The 25,649-nt window shown below is 36.8% G+C and overlaps 1 protein-coding gene across 1 annotated transcript; it reads left to right on the forward strand.

Moving 5' to 3' along the window:
* Positions 1-20,048: 20,048 nt before the first annotated feature.
* LOC139132907 (sacsin-like) lies at positions 20,049-25,576 on the forward strand. Its single transcript, XM_070699266.1, has 3 exons — positions 20,049-20,145; positions 20,616-20,874; positions 21,741-25,576. The coding sequence occupies exons 1-3, from the start codon at positions 20,050-20,052 to the stop codon at positions 25,574-25,576; spliced, it is 4,191 nt and encodes a 1,396-aa protein (XP_070555367.1). The 5' UTR covers position 20,049.
* Positions 25,577-25,649: the final 73 nt, after the last annotated feature.

The following is a 25,649-nucleotide window of genomic DNA, read 5'->3' on the forward strand; positions in this document are numbered from 1 at the left end:
GTTCAGTTTTCGTCTCGTCTCAGATCCGATGCAGTGAAACTTTCAAGTTTAAGGATTGGGGAGTCAGATATTGCCCCTTCTGCTACAGTTCGCAATCTCGGTGTGAAACTTACCCATGACGGCTCGATGTCAGACCATATCAGCCACATCTGTAAGAATGGATTTTATGCATTGCGTAGAATTGCAAGATCCGTCAATTGTTGGACAGACCCACCACAGAAAAGATGGTCCATGCATTGTTACTTCTCAGCTGGATTACTGCAACAGTCTTTTGTATGGTGTTGGGAAATTTCAGCTCGGACGCCTTCAATCACTTCAGAATGCTGCAGCTCGCCTTGTCTCGCGTACTCGTAAATTTGATAATATCACACCTGTTTTCATTGATCTACACTGGCTGCCCGTAGAAGCTAGAATTAAATTCAAAATCTTGTTGACGACCTTTAAATAGTTCATCATGTTGCTCCACTTTATCTCATGGATCTGATCGAGATATACACCCCTGACAGAGATCTCAGATCGAGTGATTCCTTACGCGTAGTGCCACCGCGTGGAATGTTCAACAAGGCATATGGGCAGAGAGCTTTCTCTGTCTGCGCACCTTCTCTATGGAACTCATTGCCCCCTGAAATTCGTAATGCCAAGTCCGTTGACTGTTTTAAACGCGTTTTAAAGACTCACCTTTTTGTAAAGCACTATTACTAATGTTTTGGAAGGGTCACCATTTTACCGTAACCGCTGATGCTTGTTTTATTTTAACGTTTTCTGGTACTTACTCTGTAGAATTTTAATAATGTTTTTTGTAGTTTGACTGTTTTTACTCTGCAGAAATTTTCATCATTTTAACCATGTACGTTTTTAGCCTAATTTGATTGTTTTTTACATTTTAGTTTGTTATGCTTTGCTGGTATTTTATCAATTTTAAATGTGTAAAGCGCACTGAGACGTATGTGTAGTGCGCTTTAAAGAAATAAATATTATTATTATTATTATAATTATTAATATATTTGAATGTGAACCCACTGTATGAGCAGTTACAGTGTATATTTAGAACATTTTCAAAAGGAGATTTTTAATAGGTACGTGAAGTAACAATTATGTGCTGATGTACTATCTATGAAAGAACACGATCTATACGGTGTGCAGTTTCTTTGCATCTTGATATTGCGCTTAACTCAGTGCTGGTACAAATTTGACTCCTTGACTGCTCTCAGACTGTAACTAGACCGTCCCACAGTTGCTTGGCTTATCTCGGCAGCATTTACTTTATGGCCAAGAGCGGGGACCAACACATTGACTTCACGATCTACGCAACAGCCTTCTGCTAACGCTACAGCCTGCTTAACTTTGGTTCTTCAATTTCTTCTGTTCTAATATTTATATGTCCACATATTTTGAGCAAAAATACTCTGTAACCTGTTTTGTCTTCAAAAACAACTAGTTAGGAAGATTTAACAGCAAAAAAGTAACTAATATAAAGATGGTGTGCGCCCTTTACCTAATGGAGTTATTGCTCTACCAACATCACTTTAGGCATGAATTTAGACAACGTTCGCTAGCAGCTGAACTGGCTCACAAAAAAATGTATTTATACGTAAAGATTACGACGACGTTTCTGTCAACTTGTTCAAGACCCAGTGTTTCACAAATAAATCATTTTCAAAACATGTCATTGTTATCCCTAAAATGATACATATTACGAAAAATAATACAAAAACGAGAAATGTAAATTTAAAATTATAGGAGACGCTTTCGACAGATACCACTTCAAAGTCTTGAAGTAAGTTTTGATAGTTGTGAACTTTTGCGCCGTGTGTTAGCAGCCTCTCGATGTGCTCTAACGCGTTATTTAATGGGATAATTACCATAAGTACGATGGTAGTTGTCAGTGAATGTACCAGGAATGTGGTGAAAGTTGTTTTCATCTTGGTAGCGGCGTACCAGTGAGAAATCCATATCTGACTTACTGTAGATTTTGATCTGTGGAAATGAACATGGTGGACATCACTGCTAGCAAAGACAATAAGAGAGAACCTGACCGATAGAATTTGTTTTTCAAATGAGACACTTCATGCACTTCAAACATCTGCAGAAATATCAAGACATTTACGATGCATATTGAAAGACATTAGCATTTTGAAATGAAATCAGGGTAAAAGAGCTGATAGAAAACACCAAATTCGACCCTGGGATATAAACAATGGTATGCAATGTGGCAAATTTACTTTATCTCGATGTTATAAAAAATAAACAGAGAAATACCGTAGCCACTTTGAAACTTGGATCGGTGAATGTACGATCGATAAGAAACAAATGTCAACACTGCTAAAAATATTTTTCTTACAAGAAATTTTTTCTTAATATGAGATAAATTTTCTTCATATAAGAAAAATTGTAACAACGTTTTCTAGCAAGATCTTATTTGGTATTCAGCTGAACAAGTAATAAGTAAATTTTTCTTGATTTGAGAAAAATATTCTTGATTCAAGAAAAATATTCTCAATATAAGTTTTATTAAGAAATTGTTAGTCATTTAATTTTGCTAACAAGATAAAATTTCTTATATTAAGGAAATCATTATCTAGATTTATGATCATGCTAACCATTCAAGCAAGATCATATTAAGTATTGAGCTGACCAGTAATGAGAATATTTTTCTGGATTCAAGAAAAATATTCTCAATGTAAGTTTTATCAAGAAATTTTTGGTGTTCAATTCTGATAACAAGATAAAATTTCCTACATCAACCCTTTCAGGGTCATTGTAAACTTTTGACACCTACCACAAAACAGCCTGCTTATTAGATATTTTCTATTGAAAGTTTGTGTATTTTCCATGAAAACCCCTGTCAAAATATATTGAGTAAAAGTATTTTTTTATAGAAAAATACACCAGAATGAATAATGTGCAAATCAAAATTACACAAATAATGCAAACATTTAGTTTACTCAACACTGTTGCAGTAAATTTTATTTCTTTAATCGGTTACCATATTTTTTGCCAAAAAGCTTTATTTTAAGCAATCAGAGTTTTTACTGACTTTTTCAGTGTTCATTCTAGGATGTATTAAAACCACCTAGGGCCACTGTGGGCCCCTACTCTTGTCCCAAAGTGGGCCATCATCAACACACATGTAAAACCCTTGAATTTTCTGCAGAAAATACAATAGTCATACTGGAGATAGGGCCCCCGTAACCAACCAAGCATACTGTAAAGTTGTCCTCCATACGTACGCAACAGGCCCAACAATGGCGACAGCAAACTAACAGTTTCATTTGATTCAATTGTTTACGTAACTTGTGTGATAAATTATTGATACATGTATGTCGGACTTGAACAACTATACAAATTGCTAATCTGTGATTTTGACAGTGGAAACAATCATGATCAGAGCTTACCGCACCGGTAGGATTTTTCCGAGAGTGACCCCCCAATTTGCATGCATCGACAATTACTCATACCATGGCGGTAGCTGCTACCTCCATGCTCATACACTGCAGCACAAGACTAGAGAGTTACCCGTATGACCGCAGGTCCGTTGAGTTGCCGTGTAGTATACATAGACCTTCTCTCTATGACTCCATGGACCCGTGCGTACGACCTACATAAAGTGATCGATACATCAACTTTTAAACATAACTTGTATGTATTGGCAAATTTGCGATCATTGGTTCTGACCAAAGGGTTTTACACAGCGGTGTTGTTCTATGCATAGAACTGGCTACTCTGGAAAATGGCAAACGAGATAGCTTAGTGTCCAACCTAAAATGTTGCTCTTCAAAACGATCGGATCATCTGGCCCAGCATGGATGCTTTCCTTGCAGTGTTCAACGTTTCGTTTGTACGGACGGTAGACGTTGCAAACGCTTCGATTTAAGGGACTGCCTGATCATCTTTTTCTAAAACGGGTTCATCAACTATACACATAATGGCGATAAATATACGAATGGCGACTAGCTTTTCGCCACTACGCAGCGGCTTGTGCCGCTGTTTACATTCATCGGCCGTGCCACATGCATACGGCTCAAATACACTGTTTCCCCTACATCAGTCCTTTCTACCCAGCTTCCTACGTACCACCGTATATTCTACATGTACTGGCTATTGAATTACAAAGGTCGATGGGTAACTGAATCGTTTTGTATGTCACACTATGACTGAGGTGATGACCTTTGGACGGCCGAAGCTACACGAACGTATGAACTACGTGAACTCACTGTGTGATTGACCCGTTCACACAATGTTGTGCCTTTAGTGGCGCATCGAACGTTGAAATGACGGCCATTCGAGATTTAATTGCGCAATGGCGCGTCCTAGAATATATTCTCATATCACAGGACTTTGATTTCGAATCGCAAATTGAATGGACAAAGCTCTAAAACCACGCTGAAAACATTTGTATGGGTTTACGCATTACAGTTGTAAGTACCAACGAAAAGTTGGCGTCATCCTCATCCTCATCCTCATCCTCAGGTGACCTTTCTAGCTGACGCTGAAAATGACGCTGCTCAGCGTCAGCTTCAGCGTCGTATCCGAAGATTGCCGAAGTTGCGCTACCCGATGACGGATAAATGATAAAATTCACCCAAAACTTAAGAAAATAACAACTCTATCCTTTCTCAACTTTCTTTTGAAACATAAAACTGGTTCGCAGGTAATATTTTATTTTTAGAATATCTCATACAGACTAGTTTTTTGGAAATGTTCGTAATTTTCAGTCCATGGATCCGTGGATGTGTTTGTTGGTATCCTCTCAACTCTTGCGTTAGGATTTTCCAAAAATTGGTGCAAAAAAAGTATACGTTGTCCGAAATGTGTAAAAATCGCCACCATGAGAGGCGATATGAAAGCCCTAATTATTCAGAGGAACTATAAAACAATTAACTGGTATAACTATGACTTGAGGCCTGAAAAGTCAACGTATTAAGCATACAACCTTTGAACTTTAAGGCAATTAAGGGCTAAGAATGTTGCGTTATAACTACATCGTGAGAAACGGATTTTAAGAGGAGAGGTTACTAAATATTATGAAATACATACCCCACTGTGTTTTGATTAACATTTACAGTGATATGAAACTTGGAGCACATTTTTAAAGTCGTTTTTACACTTATCATTCCATCAGACGCATTCGGGAATAGTCGGATCTGACGCCGGTGAAGCTGACGCTGTAGCGTCATCCTCATCCTCATTTTCGCGTGACCCCTGAGGCTGAGGATGAGGATGAGGATGACGCCAACTTTACGTTGGTGTTGTAAGTGACAGCCCCAGCCGTGCAGTTTATGACCTCTGACCTTTTTTATCTGCATGCGCATGTTTACTTCACAAGCTGCTGGCCTGGCTGACTTCATGCAGGTAGTCGTCTGATAAACAAACTATCTCGAAATTACATTTTTTGAATGAGAATGTCCTTGGATTTCTTCCACCATTTAAAGGAACGAACACTTCCTTCGGATAAGACTTATTCCAGCGAAGATGAATCGATCAGACCGAGCTAGTGACGTGAGTCAACACACCATCTACATCGGGTAACCCCGGGCCCGTGACAGTATGTACGAAGTACGCTAATCAAAGCCGTGATCGAGAACCAGAAGAACGTCGCTAGCTCGTATTTTTTTTGGCCAAAGACCAGATTTCGAATCGCAATGAATGGACAAGTTGAGAAGTAATATTGCGACGAAGAGGACGTTTGAAAAAACAACAGAGGTCGCGCAGCGGTTGTCTGTCTATCAGGACTATGGCCGCTGTCACTGGTAAAATGTCTACGGCAATATTCACGAGAAAAAAAAAAACTACTAGTTAAGGTCAACGACAAGGGGACAATGACAAGGGGACTGGCAGTAAAAATATGGTAAGAAATTGACTAAACTGTCAACATATTTCATGTTTGACGTTGTGATACTGATAGTTTCTTCAACACGAGTATTACCTGTATGACGATTGACAAATCGTGAGATCTTTCTTGTTCGATCTTTTCATCACTGAGTTTTCAATTTAAAAAAAATATATTTGATACGAAGTTTGGCCATTTTATTATATCGAACGTCATTTTTACGAAATATAAAACTTTTTTTTTTCAAAAATGGCGCACGTCCTTGGTTTTGCCGATCGGCAATCAATGGCTTCGCGCCGGCGCCAATTTTTTTTTACTTCTGCAACATTGTAGCAATGTAACAAAGTTTGTCAATTGTACTCTGCATGCATCGGTAGGTACTAGGTAGTGACAGTCCTCAATGTCAACGCTATGGACGCTTCGAAAATGACAGATAAATTCGTGTTTTTAAGCTATTGTGAATATATGACACATTTCAGTTACTCAGATCATTAAAGGAACAGCTTTAGCTCTAATTCGTGTACTTTGTCTTGTGAAAAATTGTATGCTATGCTCCTTGTTGTTCATATACTGTCTTTTTTATTTCATCAGTATTGACAACTTTGGCATGTTGTGGATGTATCCCATCACTGAATAACAGAAGACTGTCATTGTATAGAATCCTGCAAGAGAAAGGAGCTTGACGGTAGGAACATATAGCCATAAGACTTTGGAAAGTTTTATAGGAAATTGCAGTTTCAAGGCCAGGTTGGTTTGATGCCATACGAGTAAGGAACCACACAATATGTGTGATGATCCAAAAATCGAAAACCCTAGGAACATTGACCAGTATACCACACAACATTTTGTATAAAATTAACAGTCACAAGAAACAGTTTCATAGTGATGTACAGTATTGAGGTTTTTAAATTAATACAGTAGAGCCTTGCTATTATGATCATGATGGCTGGGGTACATAGAAATTTTCGTTAAATTGAAGTGTTCATTATTATGAAGAACGAACATCATATCACTCTTAAGAGTCACCTTTTACGTTTGCTCTCCATTCTACGTTGTGTCTGATTTACCGTGCAAAACTCTTGGGGGACACTGTTTACGTTCGTTATAACTGATGGTTTGTAATATTGGAGTTCGTTATAGTGAGGGTTGACTGTAATGTTCCCAGAAATCAGATTTTTAGCTCCACTGTCAGCGACGCAGAGCTTATCAAATAGCTTATCAAAATAGCTTATCAAAATTTTCCGCAAGTCAGATTGCTTTGAAATTTTATATGCAGTTTACTTTAAGTGACCTCACTTAAGTTTGTTCAAATCTTCGTGAAATTTGCATATTTGTATTTTGGGGCATTTTTAGCTGTTTTGGTAACAAAATCTTCTTCTCTGAAACCGCTTGTCCGATTGCTTTTAAATTTGATCTGCAGTTTACTTAGAGTGACTTCAGTCAGATTTATTCAAATTGTGGTGAAATTTGCATATTTGTATTTTTAAGGCAATTTTGGTTGTTTTTAGTAAAATAATCTTTAAAAATCTACTTCAAAACTACCAGTCAGATAGCTTTGACATGTGGTACATAGGTCCCTAGGGATGATCTATTTCGGAATTCTTCAAATTGTGCAGAAATATGCAAATTTGCATTCTTAAGGCAATTTTTGCCATTTTTGGTCAAAAAATGTGTTTCTCAAAAAGAACTGGACTGATAGTTTTGAAATTTGGTATACAGGTTTCTATGGATGAACTAAGTATTATATATATACTGAATTTCTGATGAAATCTGTAATTTTGTATTTTGGGGCAATTTTTGCCTTTTTGGTCAAAAAATGTATTTTTCCAAAACTACTCATCTGATAGCTTTGAAATTTGATATACAGGTTTCTATAGATGAACAGAATGATATGTATTGAAATTATGAAGAAATCTGCAATTTTGAATTTTTTGGGCAATTTTTCCATTTTTGGTCAAAAAATGTGTTTCTCAAAAAGTACTAGTCTAACAGTTTTGAAATTTGGTATACAGGTTTCTATTGATGAACTAAATTTGATCTTTTGAAATTATGATGAAATCTGCAATTTTTATTTTGGAGGGCAATTGTTGCCATTTTTGGTCAGAAAATTGTATTCTCAAAAAACTACTCATCAGATAGCTTTGGTTGACATGTTCTTAGGGATGATCCGATATGATATATTCAAAGTATGATGAAATTTTCAATTGTGTATTTTTGCAGCTATTTTAGCCACTTTTTTCTGGCCACTGCATTGAGCTATCAAAGATTTCCACCTTCTTCATCAACATGTGTCAAAATTAGTTATTCTCTACATAAACACAGCGGAGCTATATCGGCCGCTAGGTCGCTTGTTATTTTTGTGTTTCTCATCTCCTGACCGACTCTGTTGTCAGCTTGGGTTGTCTCAGTTGGGCTTAGAAATGAAATGTTTATTCCTCTTAACTATGATCTGGTGTCTATAAAAGAATTTTCAAATGACTGTCATCAAATGTTTTTGCAACATTTTATCTGTGCTTGAATAACTAAATTCAATGGATCTAGACATTAAATCAATTCCAGCAATCATTATCATTCAAGGCAAGTGAATTGCCAGCTCCAAGAAACAATAAATAGCAACAACAAAACATCCACTGAGAAAATCAATAGTGCCATCTAGAACCACTAGTCAAGTGGTGATACTGGGTACCCAGATCTGGTAAGCATACCCTACTAGCATGCTACAACTCATGATTGAACTAAGTGACAAGGTTATATTACAATTACTCAACTTGCTGTCAAAATACAGGGTCGAAGTCGTGAATACTGTCTCTCATCATCAGAGTGTTACATTTGTCATATTTGGATGTAAGATTGCCACATCTACCACAGAACGTCTTGAATATCTAGCTGACCTGCTTTGTGAAAAATCCCTGTTTCAAAAGCTTTAAGACTAAAAAGCTGTCTCTCACTTGAAAGTCACACCGATAAGCTCTACAGTATCTCAGGAATTGTGAAATCCATACACCATGCACAAGTTGGAAATTACTGGTCAAATACAGAAATGATTTCAAAATTGAAATTGGTCCTTTTGTCATACAGCTTAGTGTGCAATATATTTTGTGTAAACGGCATACATAACAATTTAGGTTAATTGCATGATTCCATCAGTCCCATGCAGGTCTTATGAGAGACAGCTGAATCCCTTGATTCACAACTGTAATAAGCTGCTCTGAACCTCCGCACAATTACTTTGTCACTTTAGTTCAACTTGATGTATGCAGTATGCTTGCAGGGAAGGCTTACCAACTCAGGACAACCATTACCACCACTGCAATTGACAAGTGGTTGGAGATTGTACTATTGGTTTGGTCAGTGGGTGTTGTTGTATTTTGTTCCTGGAAATTTCATTTGCCTTGAATGATAATGATTGTTGGGATTGATTTAATGTCAGATTCCAACGAAAACCAATTATTCCCTTTCATCGGGTAGAATTTCACAATAACAATCATCAGTATAACAAACAATTGGTTATTTAGGAGGTAAAATTTGTCTCTTGAGAATTTTGCATTGTAAATCAAATACCCTGAAGAAACAATTGCAAACATATAGGTTTCAATGGACATGTAATGATAATGAAATCTCCAAAGTAACTATGTTCTGTGATGTGCTCAGGGGTCGTTAAACTTCAACGCAAAGAATAGTATAGTATAGCATTTCAGAATTAATACAAACATTATTGGATACAGGGAATCAGAATACTGAAAAAAATATCAAAACTTGTTTATCGAAATAAGCATAACTAAAATTAAGTTGCCCTATAGACTGAACTGTTCAATTTGTATATACAAACTGAACAGGTCTATGCAGTTGAATAGTGAAACCACTAAATACAATATTCATGAAATTTTTCAATTCCATTTTGGATAATTTTTGAGTCATGCATGTGCTACTGCTTAGTTTGCTTTTATAAAAGAACGAATTCTTCATTTATATTGACTCCAGCTGTATCTTTTTCTATTTTTTCAGTAATTGTTTTTCTGTATATCAACTACGGTTTCTGATCCTAGTCCATTTTATCATGCTTGAATGCCCATTATTACGATTGTCAACACAGCCTGTAGATGTGAAATGGCCAAATGAATACCAGTTTGGACTTGAATACAAACAATACCAATGTCATAGACCCTTGAGCCAGAAGGACGATGAATTGTGAAACTTCCTTTGAAATGGCATCTGCTGTAATCTGGTGAATTTGTATATTTTGCTGATTTATCAGCAGAGTTAAATATGTTGCAACAAAACATCCAGTACATGTAACAAACATTGAAGTGGTAAATTTGACTCTATATTGGTTGTATTTTTTTTACAAGCAGGTTAAAATGTCAACATGTTTAAAAACAGGCCCATCATACCGGTATGTTGAGATGGAAAGACCCCAATCTCGAATTGGTCAGAAAATGACCTAGTCTTGCATGTTTTTATGCACTTACTTAAAATTTGTTTTGTTTTACATGGGAATTCTCTAAATTGGCTGCATGACATAGCAATTAAGACGATAAACTGTAGTGGATTTACTGAACCAGAAAATTAAAGATATCGACAAAAGATACAGCTGATGTCCGTTTTAAGCTAGAAACCTGTGTGTTATCCCATTTTTAACATAATGACCAAAGGTCATCATGTTATTAAAAGAAGAAATTGTGTCAATGTATATTTTCTTGTCTAATCTTTTTAATTATTTCAAGAAAGGTGTACAGTGTTAATTTTCTTCTTTTGTGGATTTATTTCAAGAAAAAAGGACATCTTAGATTAAGAAAACATCTTGTTTTAAAAAAATTCTAAGAATTTAAAGATTCTTGATGTAAGAAATCTGTTTGAACTTATTTTCAATTTTAAGAAACCTGTACCATGTTAATTTTCTTGTTTCTAGATTTTGGAATATCTTATTTTCAGCTGAAAACAAGAAATATTTCCAAACAAGATGTTATTTCTAGCTATACTCCCAAATTTCTTGTTTTGAGAAAAATGGCAAATCTTAAATTAAGAAAAATCTTGTTTTGAGAAGTTTACTAGAATTTGTAAAATTTGGAGTAAGAATTTTTATCTTGCTCAGATGGGGATATTAAGAAAATAAAATTCTTGAATTGAGTTTTATGTTTTCTTGTCTTTTCTTAGAATAAGAAAAAATGTTGAATTGAGAAAAGTGAAAAAATTAACTGAGAAATAAATTAACTTGATGTAAGAAACCGTTTTCTTATTTCAAGATTTGTATTTATCTTGATTTAAGAAGTTTTCTTGTTTCAAGATATGTAGATTTCTCGATTGAGGAAAAATTTTCTTGTCTCAAGATATACTGTTACTTGATCTAGGAAACATTTTCTTGGTTCAAGATATAAAGTTTTCTTGATTTAGGAAAATTTTTTCTCGTTTCAAGATATAAACCATGTGCAGAAACAAGTTATATTTTCTAGCTATACTCCCAAGATAAAATTTCTTGATTCAAGATAATTTTCTTGATATAAGATTTCTTTTCTAGTAATGAGAAAAATATTTTTGGCAGTGAAGTTTCCGGGATCACCTAGTTGAAAACAACGTTGGCATTTGTGTCATCACAGAAACCTAGTTGAAAGAACGTGATTCAGCAGTAAAATCAGCTTGTATACAACATCAGTGATCATCCAAGAGAAAATAGAACTGGAGGAGGAGTTGGTATAGTTTATCGTGAAGACTTGTTTGAAGTGAGAAAGGTACATGCAGGAGAGGAAAACTCGTTCGAATAAGCAGAGTGGACAGTCAATCACGACAATCCATGATTAAGTTAGTGACGATATATGATCTCCTTATTCAAGATTACACCTGGTCCACATCAATGTATTCTTGGAAGATTTTGAAAACTACCTTGATGAGATATTAGATTGCAATTTACCTTTACTGATATGTGGGGATTTCGATGTTCATGTGAACAATATTGGCGACCTGTCAGTTATTAAAGTCAATGACATTTGTCATTCGAGTGATTTAGTACGTGTATCTGTTCCAACTCATGAATCCGGTAACACACTTGCAAGATCTCATCATAACACCGGACGATAACAGGTTAGGCATCACTTCGCCAGTTGCTGATCACTACATCTCAGATCACTGCTTCATGTTTGCAAACCTTACGAGCATTTCACATCACATCGAAGAAAAAGTCATAACCTTCCGAAAATACACCAAGATATACAAACAGCCTTCAGAAATTATGTATATCTTTCAACACTTTGTGATCAGGCCGTTTTATCAAGCAGCAATGTAGACAAATTGGTCATATGCATGATCTATAACTCTGTGCTGAGTCAACTTCTAAATAAACACACCCCTTTGACTACAAAGCAACTGGCAACAAGACCTCATCTCCCTTGGATCAACGATCAAATAAGACTCACAAGACAACTTAGAAGACGCGCTGAACGGAAATGGAGAAAACATCACAACTATAACAGTAGATTGACTTTCAAACAGTTTTGAAATTTAAACAAAATGACAAATAGACTCAATCAAGCCTGTACTGAATACTATTCCAACAAGGTTGTTGAATGCAATGGTGATCAGAAGAAGCTATATGGGATCATGAACTCGCTCATGAACCACCAAATACATCATCCTCATTGCCAGACCATGAATCTAAAGTTGAACCGACAAACATATTCAACAATTTTTTGTCGATAAAGTCACCAATATACGACAGAAATTGGGTGCCAAAGCAGGGAATAGTAAGACAGACTTATTCAACACCAGGATGGTTGACAACAAATTAGATAACTTCAAGCTCGTAACATCTGATGAAGTTAAGAAGCGCATAATGAAAGCACCATTGAAACAGTGTGCAAGTGACCCTATTCCAACATGGTTACTTAAGGAATGCGTTGACATCTTACTGCCTGTCACCACCTGCATGATCAATCGTTCCCTTCAAGATGGCATATTTCCGGATGTCTGGAAGAAGGCAACCGTTATACCATTGGTCAAAAAAGTAGCTGGCGGGTACCGACCTGTCCAATTACAGACCAGTTAGAAACCTTTCATTCATCTCAAAACTAGTAGAACAGGTTGTTGTCGATCAACTGACCAGTCACATGCAAATCAACACCCCGCTACCAGTTTATCAATCAGCACATAGACAACATCACAGTACAGAGACTGTTCTCAGTAAAGTAAATGACAGGCATCTTTGAATGTATGGGTCAGAAACACGTCGCTTTTCTGGTTCTTCTTAATCTCAGCGCAGCCTTTGATACGGTTGACCACACAATCTTATTATTATTATTATTATTATTATTATTATTATTATTATTATTATTATTATTATTACTTTATTTCAGACTTTCAAAAACGTCCATAAGAAATAAAAGATTAAAAAAAAACAGATAAAAAACGTTCATGACAAGACATCACACAGTAAAATAAAGCACAATTAATATAAAATATTTGCCCAGTGGGCTTGAAGTCCATGAAAGCGCATGTCACATGCAAGAAGTCGATAAATCAGAACATTTTTACTTCTTTGCAAACGAGCACTAAAGTTGTACGCTGTTCTCCTCCTTAAAACTGAGAAACAGTTTACTGAATGGTGAACGAACACCTTTGAGGCACTGGTGTATCTTGGATAGCCAAACAGTCTACGAAATGCATTGTTGTGAAATAATCGCAATCATACCAATCCATAATCCAATAACACTAGGTCAAAATTTGTAAGACAATAGCTGTAAACATAGACACAAAACAGCACAGAACAGACAGTAAATAGATGGTACACAAACAAAGTCAAATTCATGAAAGAAAGATATATGGACCTCTGGCCAAAAGACCAAAAGTGATGTCAGGTGTTTCGAAAATAGTAAGCGCATCCTGCCCCACTGTGGCACCCGCCATATATCAATCTGTAAGTCAGATAGGTAGTGGTCACTAACTAAGGCCCATGTCACCGATGCCATCAGTGATCATTTGTCGAAGAGAGATATTGTATTTATCTACCAGCTTGCGATACCTGCCAAAAAAGCGTTTGAATGTAGAGACAAGTCTTGCTCTGGTGTAACCTTGATTTAACAGTTTGTAACAGAGATGGCCATGTCTCTCTACAAAATCACCATATGAACTGCATGCTCTAGCATATCGAATAAGCTGGGAAATGTATACCTCATAAGCAGGTGAGAGTGGGATATTACTGATGAGGTGTGGACAATTGATTATACTAAAGTTGAAATAATCTCTCTTGTCATATAGCCTAGTAGAAAGGTGACCATTAGAGTCCAAATTCAAGTAAATATCCAGATATGAAGCAGAAGAGGCCGTTTCTGTAGTTTCGTTAATCTCCAATTCTGGAGGATAAATCATAGCGAGATATTTACTGAATTCAGAGTTATTCAATTAAAAACATCGTCTATGTATCTAAGTGTAAGGTTGAAAGTACGAGCTACAGAGACCTTTTTCTGCTTGATAAGGTTCTGGATAAATTCTGCCTCGTATGAGAACAGAAATAAGTTGGCAAGTAAGGGAGCACAGTTAGTGCCCATGGGAATTCCTATACACTGTTGGAAAATGTGTCCTCCAAATTCAACAAATATGTTGTCAATGAGGAAATCAAGCATACTGATAATGTCTTTCTCGGTATAAAACACTTTAGCGTTTAACAAAATTTTTAACAAAATATGTAGAATTATACCCCAATACCACATATTTGTAACGGCGTGAACCGTTTTTGTAGAAAAATGCTTGGTTGATGATGTTTTTCAAGCGTTCTTTCAATTTATCATGTGGTATTGTGGTATACAATGTGGAAAAATCGAAAGTTTCAATAGATGTTATTTTTGAAACAGATTTCAAATTTCAAATTTCAAATTTTCCAAGAGTTCCTTCGAATTTTTTAATATCCACATTTGATTTATACCACTCCGAGAAAAGACAACATCACAGTATGCTTGAAGTCCCCGTTTAACAGTACAAAGAACAGAAGTCAGTATCTTCGAATGCAGTATCTTTGAATGCGCTTGCATTAAAATCGGACAATATGTAATTGCAGTAAATGTTATAACAAAACGCATTAAAAAGACGATATTTAACATCAACCGAACGGGAGTAAAACTTTCTGAGAAGCATATTAGCCCTGCCACACAGAGCTCTACGTTGCCTTAGAATGTCTTTGTCGTCACGTAATTCAGATGTAAAAATATGGCCTAGGTAAACAAACTTTGGAACAAATTCAAGAGAAACATCACACAGCTTCACTGGAGGAACAGTCGAAAGCTTTGTCGACGATTAAAAATGGATACACTTGGATTTTCGTGAAATATATTTAATATCGTGGTCAGAAGCGTAGTTTTCACAAATCTCAATACGTCTGCGGAGACCTTTGATGGACGGCGCCGCAATACACATGTCATCAGCGTAAGAAAGATTGTTCATCGTGATCCCATCTACTTCACAACCCGCTCCAGCATCAGAAAGCCTTGCATTCAGTGCGTCAATATAGACATTTAAAAGAAAGGGTGAAAAGATCTCTCCTTGGCGTACTCCATTCGCAACATTAAATGAAACTGAGAGAGAATTAGACCAACGGACACAGAATTGTTGAGAGGCGAATCAGTTTGTCAAAAGGCGGACGATATAAGCAGGTACAGATCTGTCAATCAGTTTCTTCAAAAGGGTCCAATGGTTGATTCTATCAAATGCTTTTTCTGCGTCAAGGAGCCAAACAAACACCGAGCTCCCGTTTTGTTTGTAGTATCTGATAGTTTCTTTCAGTTATTGAAAACAATGGAACATGAATTTGGCATACAGAATGCAGCTCTCACATGGTTAGCCTCTTACCTTACCAACAGATCACAGAAAGTTCTCATATCTGACAGTTTATCTGATAGTGTTCCTCTTAATTTTGGCGTTCAACAAGGGTCATGCCTGGGTGCAGTCCTTTTCACAACCTATTCGAGTACACTGTTTAGCGTCATAAGTAACCACATGATTACTTCATATGGCTATGCTGATGACACGCAGCTTTTCAAAGGTAAATTGCACCTCGACTGGAAGATGAATCCCAATGTTGTCAAGTGTATAGAGAAGTGTGTTTGTGATATACAAGCCAGGATGTCAACATATAGACTGAAGTTAAACGAGGACAAAACTGAAGTTATGCTCTTAGGAACAAAACAACAATTAGCTAAATTAACATACATCAACTAGCATATAAATTAACATATAAATTATCATAGCATATGATATCGGAGGTAATCAGATCAAATAAGTTGACCACGTCCGCAATCTTGGAGGCTGGCTTGACTCAAATCTATCGATGTCTTTTCATATTACCCAAGTTTCCAAGAAAGTCAACCATAACTTATATAATCTACATCTTTCTTTACTACTTGAATCAGAAAGCTTGTGAAACTTTGGTCCATTCTCTCGTCAGTTCTCATCTTGATTATGCAAATCTGATATTGTATGGAATGCCTCAGTACTTGTTCGATCGATTGCAGCGAGTACAGAATAATGTCGCACGACTAGTAAAGGGTTTGAGAAAAAATGACAGAATATCACAATCTCTCATTGAGCTTCATTGGCTGCCTGTAAAGGCGAGAGTTGGTTTTAAAGTAATTTTGCTAGTTTTTTAAGGCCTTGAATGGCAAAACTCTATGTATATTCAGGATTTGTTCACACCTACCAGCAATGCACGTTAAAATTTACGTAACGATGGTATTCACAATCTTCTTGTACCTCGTTCATTTAATACAGTCAACGACAGAGCGCTCACTATTTGTGGGCCAAAACTATGGAACTCAATTCCCAGACAACTAAGTTAACCACTGGCATCGATTATTTTAAGCGTGAACTAAAAACACATTTGTTTTAACAGTACTATAAACTGTAGGGTTCAAATGTAAATTAAGCAATAACCCCCGCTGCAGGAGGGTATCACGAGATTTTGGTACAATGCGCGACATATAGCACGAGCCGAAAGGCAAGTGCTGTATGGAGCGATTTGTACCAAAATCGAGTGTATACCCTCCTACGGCGGGGGTTATTGCTATTATATTATATCAACTTGCGTGTATTTGTTGTCTTACTTGGGTATTTTCATCACTCTAAGCGCCAAATGCAGAAAACGGACGTCTGAGAGATCGAACGTCGAAAATTCTGCGCCCGAGACCGAGCACTTTTATAAGTGGGGATTCCGTACAGGCACACAGTATCCTACGATAAATACGCATTACGTCCAAATCGACATTGCATTTTATTCGCATGCAACACGAACGATACTTGTCAAAAATACCTGCTGCACTCACACAGAAAATGGGTCAAGAGTTCAAATCAAAAGAAAAAGTTACAATTTTTTTCGTAAATTTATATAAGAACAATAGACCTGGCTTTTTTGGCATAAGCTTACTAAAAATAGATTTGTCTCATTCTGTACCGCATACCGTCGCGACATTCAGTGGTGGCACAGTGAAGTTACAGGATCTATTTTTGATGAATAATTTGGACGTTAATTGTACAAAAAAACAAGCAGTTTTAAAATAATCAAGACTTGCGATGACTGCATCTGTGATGTACAGTTGTGCAGATTCTGAGTGTGTTGCCCGATGCAGGGAGAGCTGGACGCTGACACTGCTCGTTGCATTTGATGTCAAATATCGTCGCAGTCGCCAGGAGTCATCCCATTGTTATTTTGAACTTCTTGGTCTACATCGTTAGGACATCCCGATCTGTTATAGCCCAAACTTTGGTAAATAATATCTGACATACCGTTACTGTGAGGAAGTGTCAATTTATTTGTGTATGAACGAATACTATCTTCATTTTAAAGAGCGGTACTAGGATATATCGCGTCTCGACTCCCGCAAAGTGCACGGTGCGCTGTCGCCCTAATATTTGTGTGCATCATACCCAAAACGTGCTGCTTCAGAGATGTCTTTCATCATCGATCCCAACGTATTTTCACCAAGAGGTGAGTTACAGACCCACACTTTATCTGTGTATCAAAATTCGGTCTTCGGTCTTTGAAACAAAGTGGACTGTTTCGGTCTTTCTCGAGGGTCTATGGTTTAGATAGGTACGTTCAAATGCACCGACCGGGCAGTTTTCGAAAATGCTGGTTTAGGGGCCCGTTTTAGCACTGCTAGCAGTGCTAAAACAGTATTTTAGCATCGGTGGAATGAGCTCTCGTCCAATCAGAATGGCGCATGGTAGCATGATATAATATAATTCCTTTTTACTGACAGTTTTAGCCCACCCTTTTAACATTGTATCAAGTTTTGTTTTTCGTTTTCAGCTGTAATTTTAACTTGCAGAATTTTTTATGGTTTATTATTAGTGTGTTTAGCGCTTTTGAATATTTATGAATAGAAAAAGCGCTCTAGAAAAAAAATAAACTTTAAACTTTAAACTCAAGTTTGTACAATTGAGGACGATTAAGTTGACAGCATTCCATGTCAAGCGTGCTTAATATTACACTACTGCATTCATACAGTACTAGTGTGCACTGACAAGCCGATCAAGGGCTAGTAAGGCACTGCAAATTTCTAAATTTTGACTTCCTTTACTCCCAATTTACAGCTTGTAAGTTTTTCATTTCAAAATACTGACATGGGGTTTAAAAGCGTTTCTCAAAGCTGAAGCGATTAATTTTGATGTGAGTATGGCAGATTTCCATTTATCATATTTTCAACTTCAGAGTCACTCTGAGTCAAGTTTTGTAAGTATAACAAGGTTTTATGAATAATACTTCTTGAAACATCAAATTAGTAATGTATGTATGAGAAAATGATTTTCAAAAAATAATCAAAAATATTTTTCGTCATCAAAAAATGCTTATTCTGTATGCGAATAACTTATTGGAAAGTTACTGGCTAGTCACAACGTTTTGTCTGTATAATGCCCTGTTTGCCAAACGCGTTACCAGACACTTGACTGCCCGTCCCATGTATTTATGAGCCCGCCTTAAAATGCAAAATAGAAAATTTAATTCTATTTTCGAGTTTAAATTATTTGCAGACTTCTCAGTGACATGCAGTGCAGCTAATCCCAGAAGAACAGGAAAACGTGTTACACATAGACTAAAATATACTTAGAGTAAAATATACATCCAGTAAGATTGGAGTCCACAAAAGCGCAGACCACAAGTAAGTAAGGCAATCGATCAATCGATTTATTACGACTGTTGTAGGATACACTTAGACTTTCTCGAATTGTTATAAATATTATCGTCAGAAAGATACTATTTGCAGATTTTGACCAGCACCAAAGTTCTTTAAATAAGTGAATAAATGGCAAGACACACAGTGATTATTAATCATGATTCCTTTAAGTTGGCAATCTATTTAAGCATTTGAAAGTAGAACATATGTACTGGTGGTATAGACATGAAAAATAAACGGTGATGAAATCCATCCTTGCCAAAACCCCTCCCTAGCAATAAAACGTCAGATAATGAATTGAACCAGCGGATATAAATTTGACAGGCAAACCATTCCAGTGCAGATCCGTCAATTTCTTTGCGAGGGTCAGAAGTCCTTCAGAATAGGAACCCAAGGATAATTATCGCAAGTGGGACCCAACCATAGACGAGAATAGCAAAAAGAACACCAAAGGGCAACGTGAACTGATAAACTATTTCTAGCATACTTAAAATATTCTGCACCTGACCAATCTGACGATAAATTTACGCATCGAAAAGCCAGAGAAATTTTCTTGACTTCATTCACACTAATAGTCAATTATTCTGAATAGGTCAGAATGTCAATATATTTCATAATAAAACATCTGGCTTGTATTTCCTACTGTCACAGATTCAAGAGTCGTTTAAAGAGCGTGACCTAAGTGTCAGTAATTTGTTGAGCCCACTGATATTGTTCACGACTTTAGGTAAGGTACTTTCTTGTGATTTAAATCAGCTACTGCAGCCCAAACTTGGCTATGGTCAATTTCCGGCACATTTGGCACTCGATTTGCACAACTACAATCCTTCTCTTTCCTGCATTCTGAAATTTGGAACGATGCATGAAATAATAAACTTGTCCCAAAACGAGGCCTAGACTTTGAACAGCATACTGCAGAAGAAATAATGCTTCCTTGAATATACACATCTGAGACTCAGCACCCTTAGGATCCTCAGGATTTTCACATCACGATTCTGGCCATCAGTAGTATTCCTGTACAGAATTACCTGATAAAAATTAATGACTGATTTTTTCATTACTAATGCAGAAATGGAAAGTACGACATTCGGACACACCACACCACCGCTCCTCAAGTTTTTGAAAAATATCCTTGATAAGTACCCAGAAGGCGGGCAAATTATAAAGGTATTGTCCTTACTCAAAATAGCTCCTGTTTTCACTCATTGTCTTTTTGTGTGTGTCTGCGTATATGAGTGTGTCTGTCTCTATTTCGAATATCTCGAGATCGGCAGATCAAATGTACTTATACAAAGAGTAATGGCTACTTGAATTTGATGACCACGGCCTTCATGATAGCAATTAAAGGTACAGTAGGTATTTTTAAACAATAGTAGCCTATGACGCAAAATAGTTGGGCTTTCGGTTATAAATGAAGAAACTTCATGAACAGGGTCATTATAAAGAGTCATCTTCGTTGATAACAATGGTCGGATAGCATTCAAATTCGACACGTAGCTTCTTAAAAATACCTTTTGTAAGCTTTTCAGTAAGATAGAAGCATACTATTTGGATTAAGTATTGATTTTTGCAGTAAACCACGTACACACACAATATTTAACTAAATCTAACAACACCTTCTACTGATATAATGACAGGAATTAGTTCAGAATGCTGATGATGCTGGAGCGACAGAGGTTAAATTTCTGTTAGATACCAGACAACATGGAATAGAAACATTACTTACACCAAGCCTGGCAGACTTTCAAGGAGCATCATTATATTGCTACAACAATGAAGTGTTCACTGAAGATGACTGGATGGGTATCCAGAATGTACAGCAAAGCGTAAAAGAAAAGGATCCGCTAAAAGTTGGAAGATTTGGTCTCGGATTTGTGTCAGTGTATCATTTGACTGGTAAGTCATGACTGTATCACTTGTACAAAAATGTGCGAGAAATTAGCAAGAAATTGACACTTTCCCCCTTTTAAGCTAGAAGTGTGCGAGAATGTTGTTTTCTCACAATTAGCCCAGGACAACTGTGTTTTCTCGCTCTGCATCTGCGAGAAATTGAATTCTCGCAATCAATCAGCAAGAAATTAATTAGCAGATTGATTGCGAGAACTCAGTTTCTTGCAGATTCAGAACGAGAAAACATAGTTCTTGCTAGTTGATTGCGAGAAAACAAATTTCTCACAATTTAAGTGGATTTAGTATGTATTCTCGCATACTTATTGCTAAAAGCGAGAAAGTGTCCGTTTATCGCAAATTTCTTGCAAATCTCTGTACTAATGTGAGTTAAGCTGTTCAGTTTTCATTGTTATTTGGTTATTTTTTGTGATACCATGAAAATATTCTGAAGTTGAACTTTGAGATTAAAGAAAAATCCGAGATGTAACTATAGTTTTCATAGAAACTCTTTTGTTATTCCATAAGAAAAATGCCAAGCTTTCACGTCTAATATCATTACTATTTAAAATTTGTTTGTGGATATCGTACATCATCTTTTAATTAAATCTAAGACGTTGTCAGGTAAGGAAACAACTGTTTGCACAGAGCTCTTTACTGTTAAACGGAATAATAATAATAATAATAATAATAATAATAATAATAATTGATAGGACTTTGTAGTGAAATTTCTTGACAGACATTCACATATATATGTTGTTATTGACCCCTATTGTTTGGAAGAGTGAATCAAGGCTACGCTTTAGAGGATGCTACACATATATTTACAGTGAGTGATGTTTTAGTTCTGCTTGTTTGCTCTGTTCTCTCAACAGATATGCCATCGCTGATGAGCTCAAACAAAATCGCATTCTTTGACCCATTTACACATCATTTTGGAGGTGGAGTGATAGGTAAAGCATTCCCGTTGAATGACAAAAGCTTAAAGAAGTGCTCTGATCAGTGTTCACCATTTAAAAACATTCTAGGCATAGGTGATGAACATTTTTGCAAGGGAACGTTTAATGGAACACTGTTTCGGTTCCCCTTTCGTAGAGCTTCATCACCTTCCTTGTCTTCAACAATATTTACCCAAGAAAGAGTGAGAGAGCTTTTCCAATCTTTCAAGGAGGATGCTGACAGGGTCCTTTTGTTTCTAAAACATGTTACTTCTGTAAGTCTCTTTGAAGTAGAACCAGGAGGTCAAGAACAACTGATCTTTGAAGTCAGAAACGACAAAAGTGACAAAGTTGGTATGTCCAATTTTATTGGAAACTTGAAAGAAACTGGACTCACCACTCCCCATTTTAACCATCACACGATGGCTATAACAGATGCAGAAGGAAGTACCCAAAAAGAATGGTTGGTTTTGAACACAGTGTTTGGAGATATTTCTGAAAGAATGAAACAGTTAGCAGAACAGTTGCAGCTGTTGCCATGGATTGGTTTAGCCATGCAATGCCAGGGTGAAGGCATGCATGTAGTAGATGGCAGAGTATTTTGTTTCCTACCCTTGCCTCCATGTGAAGAAAGCAAAACTGGATTTCCAGTTCACATCCATGGCTTTTTTGGATTAAGCGACAACCGCAGAAGTATAAAGTGGCCGGCTACTGATCAACAGCATGATCTAACAGCTGAATGGAACCAGCTTCTGGTACAGACATTGCTGCCGAAAGCATATGCAATGCTTATTAAGCATTCTTTGAGACAATCGATACCACCCTCTGATGTATATGCAGCTTGGCCAACACATAGTAATATGAGAAGCAACTGGAGAGATTTCCTTCAACCATTTATCGACATTATATCCAAAGAAAGAGTTTTCCACACAAAAGCCAATGGTGGACAATGGATTTCTCTTAAGGAAATGCTTTTGAATACTCTTGAAAGACAGCCACCTCATGTGGCCAAAGTATCAGAAACTGTGATCAACTACCTCGTTAACGTATGTAGCCAACCAGTTGTTTCCTTACCTGACAACGTCTTAGATTTGATAAAAGATGATGTAAGATGTCCACAAACGGTCTCTCCCGCCATTCTTCGTCAATGTGTGCGTAAATATGATGTAACTGAATGTTCAATTGATGAGAAAACCTCCCTTCTCCAGTTTTGTCTTGATGATGGCAACTTTCAAGATCTTAACAATGTACCACTTCTTCGTTTGTCTGATGGATTGTATACAACCTTTTCACCAGACCACACGAGAACTCCCGTTCTACTGCCTACAAACACAAATCCATACTCTCTATTTCCAAGCACAAGTAATTCCTTCCATTTTGTGCATTCTGATCTCCTATCTACTGCAAAGGATAAACTGGAGAAGGTTGCTGAAGCTGATGTAACTCAAGTAAGATTCCTTAGAGATGATGATGTTGTAAAATATTTACGTGAAACACTGCCAGAGGAGTGGTTCACCACCGATAAAAATGTTGTCGAGTGGACACCTGGCAGAAAAGGTCAACCACAAAGAATTTGGCTTGAAACACTGTGGACGTGGCTGCAGGAAAGTTTTACTGATGACATAAATCAGTTTAAAGATTTACCAATCATCCCTATTCAGGAAACTAATGAGAAGGTTCAACTTCTGAAGTTGAATGCAGCAATACCTTCCATATTTGCAACTACAGATATCTCAGATGACATTGAAAATGTCTGTTCCTGCCTTAGAAGAATGGGGGTGATTGTTTTATCACATCCTGCTGAATATTTGAGGCATTCTCAGTTGAAGAAGTATATAAACTCGATGACTCCTAATGGTGTTTTAGAAGTCCTGATTAAATGTGGTCTTACAAAGTATAGAAATCTAGAGGCAGCATCGTGTATAGAGAAAGTCAGCCTTCGACGTCTTTTAGCTAGATTATTGCCCTCAGAACTGCCTTCTGAAGGAGGGAAATTCATATCACAGTTGCCTATCTTTGACGTACTTTCTAGAAGTGGAAGAATATCTGACTCCGACACTCCTTTATATTCGACACTAGAAAATCCATTAGCCCCATCTGTTTCTGACGAGCTGCCCAAAAATATCCCTTTGAAGACATACATGGTTACAACAGATGATCCCGATTCTCAAAAAATTACAAGCTTACTTGGAATCAAGCCTTTGAAACTAATAGAGGTCATCTCCAAATATATACTACCTGACATTCAAAATGGTTTTTACCAGTCTGAAGAGATAGACGAAATCATGGTTTGGATTTTCCAAAATTTGTTCCGCCTAAAAAGTGAAGATGCAATGCTGCCTCACAGCCTACGGCTTATCCCATTTGTAAAGACCGATGATCTCACAAGATTTAGACCCAATGAATTATTTGATCCTGAAGACAGCATCCTCAAGATTTTACTTGATGGACAAAATGTCTTTCCCATTCAGCCATACTGTCATCTTGAAATTGTAGTGGTACTTCGAGACCTAGGGCTTAAGCGCACTTCTGATTTGACAGCTCGTGATCTTTTATCATCTGCTCTTAAATGTCATGATGAGAATAATACAGGGACTCCCAATATTGAGAGAGCGAAGGCTCTCCTACAGTGTTTAGATCACAGTCCAGATGTTCTCTTAAATGAAATCCATGGCAAGCCTCTCTACGAACACTTGAAGACTATAAAGTGGGTGCCAAGATTGAAGCATAGAACAAATGATTATCCAGCAATGCTACCATGGTTCCAGGATGACATGAGCCTTTACAAGCCTTCTGATATATATACTATGGACCATGCATCTTGTGTCGGTGGAGTCATGCCAATTGTAGGATCAATTTCTGATGATATGATATGTGATGATATGAAAAAGTATTTGAAATGGGATTGCACACCATCTATTGAAATCCTTATTAAACAATTGCATGTTGTAATTGATGAATGGCTTGCTTTAAGGAAGTGCAAACCAAAGGGTTTCAACAAGGTAGTTGAAGATGCTGTTTGTAAAATATACTCACAGTTTCAAGAGCTACATGACAAAGAGCTGTCATTTTCCCCTTGTGAGAGTAAAGTAGTGGCCAATATGAAAAATATGCAATGTCCATGGATATGGAATGGAGATGGATTCAGTAGTCCGCAAACAATGGCATTCAGGTTAAATTTTGCATTTGATATGAAGCCTCATCTCTTTGAAATTCCTGAATGTGTTCAGGAGATCACAAGATTTCTTGAAGACTGTGGTGTCCGAAATGAATTTAGTGATGATGATATGGTTTCGGTGTTAATCATTATCAAGGATAAAGCCCTTGATAGAAAATGTGACCCTGATGTTCAACGAGATCTTCAATTATGTGTCAGTATTTTGGATTGGATAACAAGAGAAGATAAACAAATTGATGAATACCTTCAGAAGAAAATGTATATCCCAATTAAAGGTGATGATATGGGTTTGCATTTTGCAATTTGTACAGAATGTACATACTGTGATAATAACAGTCTAATGGAAGAGGTTAGTTTCGAAAATGAAAACGAAGATGGTAATGAACCTTTATATATGGTACATGACAGGATCTCTAATAAGACAGCACGTCTATTAGGTATTCCTCCCTTAAGTCAAAGACTTGCACAGCCTGATCCCTTGGGATTCGAATATGAATCTACAGGTCCATATGAACCTCTGACAACACGTTTGAAAAACATCCTAAGTGATTATGTCGAAGGTAGCATTTTTAAAGAACTGATTCCAGAATGCTGATGATGCAGGAGCTGAAGAGGTGAAGTTTTTGATTGATTGGCGAGAAAATGCTAATCAGAGAACCACATTATTT

Source organism: Ptychodera flava, chromosome 5, assembly GCF_041260155.1.
Source record: "Ptychodera flava strain L36383 chromosome 5, AS_Pfla_20210202, whole genome shotgun sequence".
Classification (NCBI taxonomy): domain Eukaryota; kingdom Metazoa; phylum Hemichordata; class Enteropneusta; family Ptychoderidae; genus Ptychodera; species Ptychodera flava.